At 32.2% G+C, this 11000-nt stretch overlaps 1 protein-coding gene across 1 annotated transcript; it reads right to left on the reverse strand.

Annotated features, from left to right (window-relative positions):
* Positions 1-1755: 1755 nt before the first annotated feature.
* Positions 1756-5994, reverse strand: LOC147385092 (protein LURP-one-related 10-like). The gene is made up of 3 exons (XM_086425336.1): positions 5665-5994; positions 2293-2508; positions 1756-2072 (listed from the first exon to the last, which is right to left on the reverse strand). The coding sequence occupies exons 1-3, from the start codon at positions 5893-5895 to the stop codon at positions 1875-1877; spliced, it is 645 nt and encodes a 214-aa protein (XP_086281462.1). The 5' UTR covers positions 5896-5994; the 3' UTR covers positions 1756-1874.
* Positions 5995-11000: the final 5006 nt, after the last annotated feature.

An 11000-nucleotide genomic window follows, 5' to 3' on the forward strand; every position in this document is an offset into this window, starting at 1 on the left:
GTACTCATCCAAAAATAGTTTTTATTGTAGGGATGTTAAATAGGTTCACTAGTAATCTTAATAGAGACCATTGGACAACATTAATAAGAGTTCTCAGATATTTGAGAGCAATCATGGACATAAGCTTACATTTTAGTGGAAGTCCAAATGTATTAGAAATATACAGTAATGTGAATTGGATCTTAGAATCTGATGAATCCAAGTCCACTAGTGATTATATTTTCGCACTAGGTAGAGGAATTATCTCTTAGAAATCATCCAAACAGATATGTATAGCTAAATCTACAATGGAATCAAAATTCATTGCATTAGAGCTAGTTGGAACTAAAACTGAATGACTGAGAAACTTATTAATAGGTATTTCTTTATGGGAGAAACTAATGCCATCAGTATTTATTTACTGTGATAGTCAAGCTACTATAGCCAAAGCTGAAAATCATATATATAATGGTAAGAGTAGACAAATTCGTCTTAGACATAATGTGGTCCGGCAGTTATTAACAGGCAGAATTATTGCTATTGATTTTGTGAGGTCAGAAAACAATATAGCAGATCCATTAACAAAACCACTAACTAGAGGATTGGTGAGTAAATCATTGAGAAAAATAGGACTAATGCCTATGTAAATAATTAGTTTGTGATGGAAACCTAATTTACATGAATGGAGATCCCAAGAAGTAGATTCAATAGGTAATAATAAGTCACTGAACTAATTGGTGAAGCACTAGTGAAAAAGAGTTAATAAAATCTTTATCCATTTCCTATGATGCTAAGTAATACTTATCTATGACAAGTTAAGGTTGAACAAAAGTTCTTAATAAAGTTCATAGCTTTCTTGAGTGGTGTATAATAGTCATAGAATACACTTGATGGACTTACCTATGTGAATGTGGGAGTGGGGTTGCTTCCTATGAATACTATAGGCAAATATTCTAGAGCATTCATGAAAAAACCAGAATTCGACACATGATCAAAAAATTTCAAATCATAAAAACTCGATCAGTCTTTAAAAAAAAAATATGTATGATATAATAATTAACTTACACAAAAAGGGGAAAGGGTTAAGTAACCTAGTTACACCAAGTCCTTGTGAGTTTTGTCTATCTATACTAAGTGTCGATTAAGTCCAAAAAACATCAACATTAGGTATCCAATATTTAACCTTGTATGAACAACACTTCTTTCTCTTCTTACTATAATTCTGTGAGGGATTATTGTAAAATTCATAGTTTTATTCATGTATTTTGTTGAGGACAATGTTTAAACTCAAGATCTCTTGCGTGTTGTTTGTAAAAGGTAAAGATTTCCTTAATTGGTGGAACATAAACTAAAAAAGCTTTTTCCTTTTCTGTATAAGTTGAAAGTCAAAAAATTTCTTTGCTTTCTTGCTACTTGTACAACGTTGGATCCGATCAAGTTCGTTATAAATATATTATTTCCAGAGTTCGGTTAGCAGATAGTGATTGTTGAATCTTCGTAACCAGAACGCCTAAGATCGACTGCACTGAAGATTTATTCCTAAGGGGGAGAAGTTGGTTTTAAGGACAACGGCTTCTCTGTACCTTAGTCACTAATAAGTTCTTCTAATTTCTTCGTGTTTCTTATATTATTCTATTGGTTTTTATCTACTATTTCAAGAACACATAACCAGAATCAGAGTTCACAACAATTCAGGATTGGCATGATCATTTTTGTATTAAATCGAGTGCTTCTATATACTAAACCAATATCACCAAGATGTAATAAGAACTGAAATTATCCCAAAAAAGTACTAAAACAACTCCAAAATGAAAAAATAATAATCATTGAACTATTTTGCATACCAAATGGATAGATCTTTACGAAACAACCAATCCCTTTTGTTAAGTCCTAAACTAGTTAGGCAATCCTGCAAATGTCATCCCCAATCGAAACATTAGTTCTACTGCTTCAACATGTTTGTGGCTTGGTTCGAAAATCGCATCAAGGAGGATGACAAGAGAAACAATGAAAGCGTAGTCCACATTTGGGTACACTTTCACCATGAATGCATCTGCTTCTACTTGGCTCATAATTGTATTTTTCTTATCCAGCTGCATGATCACCACCCAGTGTCACTATTTTAGATCAATAATAATCATCTTATATTATATTTAAAACACACCGATCCTTATGAAATTAAATAATTTACATATATTAGGTGTGTTATAAGTAAAAGTTGGTATGTAAATAGAATTTTCTCTACATAATTAAGCTAATATATATTGTTTATGACATAGAAATAATGATGGATCCAGAGATCATTTTTCTTACCTGGGCAATTATGGTATTAGAGTATCCGGTGCTGATGAAACACGATCTCTCAAGCCAGTTGCCATTCACATTGAAATTACAAACCTTCTCTTCGGTGTTGTTTGCTAAAAACACATCTAATAAGTTCTTTTTAGACCTCTTAACACTAAATATGAGATTGTTGGATTCATCGCTGTTTCCTTTAAACACTTGCCATCTACCATGTAGAGTCCTAATCTGAAACAAAGGATAATTAAGTGAGAGGGAAAGGGAGGGAGGGAGAGAGAGAGAGAGAGAGTTTGCTCCTATTTGTGAGCATTAAGTGATTTAATTAAGGGGAATATTAATGTCTAACACCTTATGGGGACATTAGCATTCTCCAACACTTTATTTTTTTAACAATACCCTATTCATTTTGTCATTTTGTAAAAATAAATAGGGTATTTTGATCTTTTATACAATAAATGTTTGTTTGCATTGACTACCAAATCATTTATTGTGACAAGACATTTAATTCTAAATATTACATGCCCTTAGCATTTATTATGAAAGAAACAAGTATTAATTACATAAAGGGGAAATTATTTTAAAAAATCAAAAAAATAAAAAAAAATTAGTTCATAAAAAAAACTAGATTTTTAAATAATTATAAATAAGATCTATTTTCGACTCTTAAACGGTCGAAAATATCTTTAAAAAAATAATAATAAAAAATTGGATTTTTGGCCCTTTAAGGGTTGAAAATTTCTCTTATATTTCTCTCTTTTCGATTTATTTAAAATTAAAACTTTCAATAGTGATCATGATCACTATATTGATCTTGATCAAGATCATCGTGATCGTAATCTTGATCTTGATCACTATCTTGATCTTGATCATGATCGTAATCTTGATCTTGATCTTAATCAACGTGATCAGGATTTTCCTACGATGCGGTTCACGATCTTCATCACAATTATGATCATGATTACGATCATTATCACGATTACGATTACGATCACGATCATGATTACGATCACATTGATTAAGATCACGATCTTGATCATGATCAAGATCTTAAGATCTTGAGATCAATGTAAATTTAAATAAATGTAAATGTATGTAAATTTTTTTTTACCTTTGTTAATTAAAAATCGAAAACCAGTTAATAGAAGCAAAAAAGAAGAAGAATATGATGAAATTGTTGGTTTCGGTGGAAGAAGAATAAAATCGAGGGAAAGTACAGGGAAAAGTCAAAAGTAGGAGAGAGAAAAAATTTCGACCCTTAAAGGCCCGAAATTTTTGACCCTTAAAGGGCCAAAAATCTGAATATTATATTACTTAAATTTTAAATAAATAAATAATAAAAAAATAAAAAAAAGCTTTTTCGGCCGTTTAAGGACCGTAAAAGATTTGCTAATTATAATTTTTAAAAACTTAGTTTTTTTTTTACGAAATATATTTTTTTTTGTTTTTTTAATAATTTTTCCTTACATAAATAAGTATTTATTATGTAAAAAGATTAATATACTCTTGTCTTTTTCACTAAATAACAAAATGGGTAGGGGTATTATTAGAAAAGAAAAAAAGAGGTCTTGGACGTTAGCATCCCCTTTAAATAAATAAAAAAAATAAACCATCAATGCATTAAAAAAAAATCCCTATTTGACAAAATAGTATATGATATATTTTTTCCTATTCATAGTCTTTATTAACCATTTAAAAATGTTAACTGCCAATTACCTTTTCCCCACTCTAAGTGAAATATTTTTATTTTGAAAATTTACTACTTTCAAAATTAAAATATTATTTTATGTAACTAAATATATGGGAGTTATTTCTAATGGGATACACTATGTGGGTAGTTAGGTTGCTTTAGTCGGTGGTTTAGCGAGTGAATTATTGTCTTTTTGTAAAGACTGATAATTATTTTAGTAGAGAGGACTCTTATGTACTAAATTCTTCAGGATTGAGTGACAAATTATCTAGAAAATATTAGCAAAATCCTTAAGATATATTTGTTTTTCCTCCCATCTCAGACTTACGTGTGCATCAAAGTATGATGGTTTCAAATCTAGACCAAATCATGATGACTCGCCCTAGTCATCTCAGTATTGTGTTTACCAATTAGACAAATTTATGTAGCATCTCATGCTTCACACCATGTCATTGGACCAACTAGATGACTTTAGCAATATTTTTAAAATATTTGACGACTCAATAAAACTCAGTCGAATTAAATAAGATTTATATTTTTTATTAAAATAATTATTTTTATGATCTAATTATTTATTATTTAAATAAAAATGATACTAATGATCTTATTATCTATCTTATTTTATTATAAAAAAAATTATAATTATTTATATATAATTATGTTTTAATAAATAATTGTAAATCAAGTTTTAAAAAAATGAGTTGTGATAATCTAAGTTACCCATGTGGAATACTAAATCGACACCCCTAACGTGACAGGCTCAGCAGCTGTAGATCCTACTCTCTCCAAGATGGAGAACTGCACATTTTTTATATTATTTTTATTTTTAATTAATAGGGAACCGTAATTTTGTATCTTGAGGAGAGCAGATCTTCCATTCCCGAGCCTATCATGTCAGGGGTGTCGATTGATCATCACTAGGGGCAGAGCTAGTAAGGAGCTTGAAGGGGCAATTACCCCCACAGAACTTTGAGACACCCATGTATTTTCAACTAATTACATCCCCATTTGTCTCCACTCCCTCACTTCTCTCCTCATTTGCCCCCACACCCTCACCTCCTTCCAATTTTTGCCCCTAACATTGCCTCTCGACCAGGCCATCTCAGATTAATTGAAAATGATCTAATACTTTTCTTCAACTTGAAATAAAAAAAACCTCTGAATTTCTCCCTAAAATCATTCATCTTCAAGTTCTTCAATTATACAACTAATCATAGTTTGCCCCCACACTCCCTTCAATTTTTGTTGATGACATTGCTTCTTGATCGGGCCTTCTCATATACTAATAGAAAATGATTTAAATATCTTTTTCTTCAATTTCTAATAAAAAAAATCCTTCGAATTTCTCTCTAAAACCATTCATCTTCAAATTCTTCAACCATACAACTAACCATAGTTTGCCCCCACATCCCCTTCAATTTTTGTTGATGACATAACCTCTTGATCCGGCCTTCTCATATACTAATTGAAAATGATCTAAATATTCTTTTCTTCAACTTCGAATAAAAAAAAACCTCTGAATTTGCCCCCACTACAAGAAAATCCTAGCTCCGCCCCTGATTATCACGATTCTATAAAATAAAAAAAATAAAAAAAAATTTACTTGATCCTAGAATAGATGACTTGTCCGAGACGTCAAACCGACATTTGAAACCATGAAAAGTATCTAATCTCATATGGAAAAAAAAAAATCTAACCTTTCCTTTCAGAGTGAGTATAGGATTTCCCTCAGCATCAAGTAGAACTCGACGATCATGCAAGCATAGAACCTTCTCCTTGATATCGAAGATGAAGTTTCCATTATGGTCCGTAACGGTGAAATTGCCCTCCGTTAGGAACTTTTCTTTTCTAGCCACTGCGAGATCGACAAAATAAGGTGCACAGTATTGTGGGCTGATAACAATAACAGGGTTAGTTGTTTGAGCCATGAGAGAGAGAGAGAGAGAGAGAGAGAGAGAAGGTTTCTTGCTTTGGACAGTAAGCTTGAGGGTTGTTCTGTATATTTTTAACGACTTAGACTATTAGGCTGTGGACTTTGGAGTTTACGGGTGAGACTAGCCTGATTAGACAGTAACATTTCAAATCTTACCCAGTCGTTGGGCCCACATTGATTTACAACATGACTGATGATAAAATGATTGTGTTGAAGACGTGGTTGACGTGGCATCTCGCATGTGCACATAATTATCACATATTTTTTATTATGTGTATCCCGAAGAAATTGATCTGTGGTTCCGTGCACATGCCATGTCAAATGTGTTTTCGTTGTATCATTTTTCCCATCCACTTTCACGACATAATGTGCTCATTTATGGGGGAGTTGTTTCCGTGTGGAAAAAGGAAAGATGGCATGGGAGTTGATCCTGTACTCTAGAACCTTGTTAGCAATTTGAAATACGGCAAAAAATTTATACTGGAAAAATTAGAGTTTTATTCAATTTTGGGTTGAAAAAAATTCAGTTAAAAAATTTGTTAAATCGACACATACTTTATATGTACCACGTCAAAAATTTGAAAATAAATAATTTGATACATTTTGAAAAAAGAATAATACTTTTCTTGAAATAAAAAAAATCTGTGAATTTTTTCTTCTTTTAATTAATATATTTAATTTTTTAGAATAAAATACATTATGGTATAATTTTTTGTATAATTATTATCATATTAATAAATAAATGTAAATTGAGGCATATATTTAGGTAAAATACAGGACTATCTCAAAGTTCTATGGGGGCAATTGCCCCCACTAGCTCCGGCCCAGCCAACATCACAACCCTCTAATTTCATGGAAAAAACTTAGATCTAAAAAATAAAAATATAAAAAGATTGGGGTTTGATCTGAGGTTTTGAAAATGGACAGGTATTGAACTCCTAGTAAACCCCCAAATTTAAAATTAAGATTCAAAGGAAAAATAATATGTTTTAGAATTTTTTTTTTCAAAATCTTAAAATTATGTCCTGTACAATCTTGTGGCATCAGATCATACTTTTCGATGCCACAAGGTGAACTCAATTACCCTTAATAAGATTTGAAATCTTAGTAAGATAATGGACGGCTATCCAAATGTTTTGGATGCAACAATGTGAACTCACGACCCCTTAGAAAGACTTTAAATCTTAGGGCTTGACTTGATCCAAAATGTTGAAAATAGACAGCAATCCAACTCTTAATTTTGAATTGAAATTCTACAATGAAAAATAAGTTTTTAAAAGAATATTTTTTAAAAATTTTAGAGTTGAATAATATTGAGAAAAACATATATGGTTCCTATACACTTTCACATCAAGATGTAAGATGTGAGATCCAATCTTGAGGTCACTCCAGCATGACTCTTTAGAATTTTGTCTTGAATAATGTTGAAGTGACCTCAAGATTATACCTCACATCGAACATCTTGCCGTGAAAATGTATGAGTCATAAATACTTTTCATCGAGATATGAGTGAAAAAGAATCTATGTTTCCTATCCACTTTCACGTCAAGATGTGCTCAAGAATAAACTCCTTATGCTTTTCATGGTGAACAGTAAGAAGACTTTACGGGAGCTTCCGTGTGAAAAAGGTAAGATGGCATGAGAGTGGATCCTGTACCCTAGAACCTTATTACCAATTTGAAATACAGCAAAATTTTGATACTAAATTAGAGTTTTATTCAATTTTGGGTGGAAAAAAATTCAGTTAAAAAGTTGCTAAATTGGAAATATGCGACACATACTTTATATGTACCACGTCAAAATTTTGAAAATAAATAATTTGATACATTTTGAAAGGGAGTCAATCATATATAGTGATATAATTATAATAAGGGACTGACTAGTTGCACACCACTCATTACCAATTGCACTCCATCACTTAAAAAATCTCTTTGCACTCCATTTGGATTATTATACTCCAAAGTATAATTAAAAAATATTGCACTACTTTTTTTTTCCTTCTTTCTCAACTATGCCCAAAGCAACTATTGCTAGTTCAATAATTTAAGCAAGAAATATTTTTTTTTTCGTTTTGGAACTATATTTACAAAGTTACATTTTCTTGAAATATATACACAGATTCAAATCAAATTCTAAACCAAAATTAAAATATCAGTGCTTTAATTAAGATGGAATCAAAGAGAACACAAATAAAATCAATCACAAAACATGATCAAAGTAGGACATGAGCAAAGAATACAAACTACAAGTTAAAATAAAACTTAAACCCTAAAATTTTAGGTATTGGAGTGCAAGCAATAAGTTAAAATAGAGATCATAAAAATACAAAAGAAAAAAAAAAAAAATTTAAGGTTGGTGTGCAACTAGTCGATCTCTTATAATAATCCAATGGTTTTCAAGTTAGGAAGTTTTCAATTATGTGAGTATGACTCTAGAATCTAAGATACATGACATACATATAATGATTTAATTATCAGTCCAAAATCTAGTTAATACCTCAATCACTGAGGTGATTCAGCAAACAATTATAATGATTTAATTATCAATCTAAAAATCCAATAAAAAATTTACAATATTATAGTAAAATTCTTAATCATAGTATTCCTTGAGAAGATTTGAACTATTAGAAACATCTAAGCTTAATCGAAAAAATTACAACTTAGATCTCAACCAATTATCGAAAAAATTCAGAACATAATAAACTAAACAAAATATATGAACATCCCTTGGGCTCGAATGAGAGAGAGAGGTGGTTATTCTTACTCTTATAAGAGAGAGAAATAAAAAGGAGAATCAATGTAAAAAAATCCAAAGAGTTGCATAGATTGATTCAATTTCAGTTATTCTCTACAAATTAACGGAGATCGATTTGAATTTAGATCTACTTCTTTGTTGTTTTTAAGTATGATTTTTTTTAGTTTCTCTTGATCGATTTGTCAAAAAGAAAGTGAGAGAGAGACCTGTCTGAATAGGCTATTCGAGAGTGGAGACGATAGAGAAATTGAGAACTCCAACCCATAGAGGACATGGGAGTTTTGTTAATAACTTGAGTTAATGCCATTTTCTTTTTGCTGAATATTACAATATTCATAAAAGATTCATTTTCTTAAAATATTTGTTTTATTCATTTTCTCGTTAAAATAAGAAAAGAAATTCGAATCATTCAAATATTCAAAAGAATAATATTTTTCTTTAAAAAAAAATTTCGTGAAGTTTTCACGAATGAAATGGCAGTTTGCTACAACTCCAATATCCAGATCTAGCTTTAAAACTCATTGACTCAAATATTAAACGAATGGACTCGACTTTTTTGGATCGATTCAATGGACAATTAATGGACATATGTACTGAAATCAGGTTGATTAACGAATTACAACCATTGGATCTGTGTATCAAAGCTTGGAGCCCACAACATAACCACATGGCAAAAGGAGGACATGAATTTGGGGTAGCACGACCCAAAATTGTCCAGTTTTAGGTTTCCAAATAGGCCTTAGAAACCTGATTTTCGAATCTCATTCATCTCGACATCGTTAACTAATGAGACAGATTTCAACCAAGTTAACTGAGAGTTTGTATATATTTTTTTTTTTTGATAAGTAGTAATTCATTCATATAAGAAAATCAGGCCAGTCGAGATGACCAGCCTTACAATACGGAACTACTCATAAGGAAGACAACAAATCCCATCCCAATTAAAAATAAAATCTTCGAAGAAAACCCCCCTAAATTCCTTAAAAACTTTGGACCAGAAGAATATAAAGCCCACAATGGACATAATTGTCTCTCCACAATCTTTCTGCTTCCCCTCGAAGATACGCCTATTTCTTTCAAGCCACACCCCCCAACAGATTGCAAATGGTGTAATACTCCACAACAGTCTCTTCGTGCCACCAAACGAGTAACCGATAGAAGACCAACGAGTAAATAGCTCCTTTAGAGTTTGAGGAAGACAAGATATAACTCCAAACAAATTCAAAAAATGCACCCATATACCATGTGTAAACTTACAATGAAGAAGAAGATGATCTGACGATTCTCCATTATCCATACATAGCACACAACAACTCGCCCCACACAAACCACGTTGCATCAGAAAATCTACCGTTTGAATTCTTCCTAAGGACGCTGTCCATGTGAAGAACGCAACTTTACTTGGAACTCTAGGGCCCCAAATTGAAACATGAGGAAAGGAAATATCTGCATTGTCACATAAGGAATGATAGAACGAGCATACCGAAAACTTTCCATCCTTACTCGCCATCCACACTCTCTCATCCTCCCTACTCGAATGAAATTCTAAGCGTGAAGCTCCACCAACTAATCTAACAACATCTCCAAGTTCCAAATTGTCGAGTCCTCTCCGAAAACCAAGGTCCTATGCCCATTCACCGCCTATAGATTGTCGAAATGATGTGATTGGACTCCCTTTTTTTTTAGGATATGGAGTACAAATTAGGAAAAACCTCTATAAGTGGTCGGTTTTCGCACCAAATATCTTCCCAAAATCTTACCCGATTACCTTGTCCCACTTTGAATTTAATTCTCGGATTGAACAACGGAATGATCTTCATGATACCTTTCCACATCCCACATCCATGAGGATGTTTAACTGAACCGTTTTCCCACCCCGTCCATCTGGCGCCATACTTCCCTTCTATGACTTGTTTCCACAAGCTATTTCTGTCAATCCCAAACTTCCAAAGTCATTTTCCCCTCAATGCCAAATTCATAGTCCCGAGTCTCCTAACTCTGAGGCCATCATATTTCTTATCTAAGCAAACCCGTTTCCAACTCACTAGATGGTGCTTCCTACTCCCAACTCTACCATGCCAAAGAAAGTTGCGGAAAAGCTTATCTAGTCTTTGTTCCACACCTCGGGGCAATGAAAGTAGAGAAAGAAAGTAAACTGGGATACTAGATAGTACACTTTTTATCAGAGTCAATTTACCTCCTTTGGAGAGATAATTAGCTTGTCACACCGCTATTTTCCTCTCGATCCTTTCCACTATTGGATCCCAGATCTCCACCCTCCTATATGGGGCCCCTAGCAGCAACCCCAAATAAGTAGAAGGTAACCTGCTGATAAGGTCCCAATAA

This window comes from Akebia trifoliata, chromosome 15 (assembly GCF_017979445.1).
Source record: "Akebia trifoliata isolate Shusen 1 chromosome 15, ASM1797944v1, whole genome shotgun sequence".
NCBI classification, from domain to species: Eukaryota; Viridiplantae; Streptophyta; class Magnoliopsida; order Ranunculales; family Lardizabalaceae; genus Akebia; species Akebia trifoliata.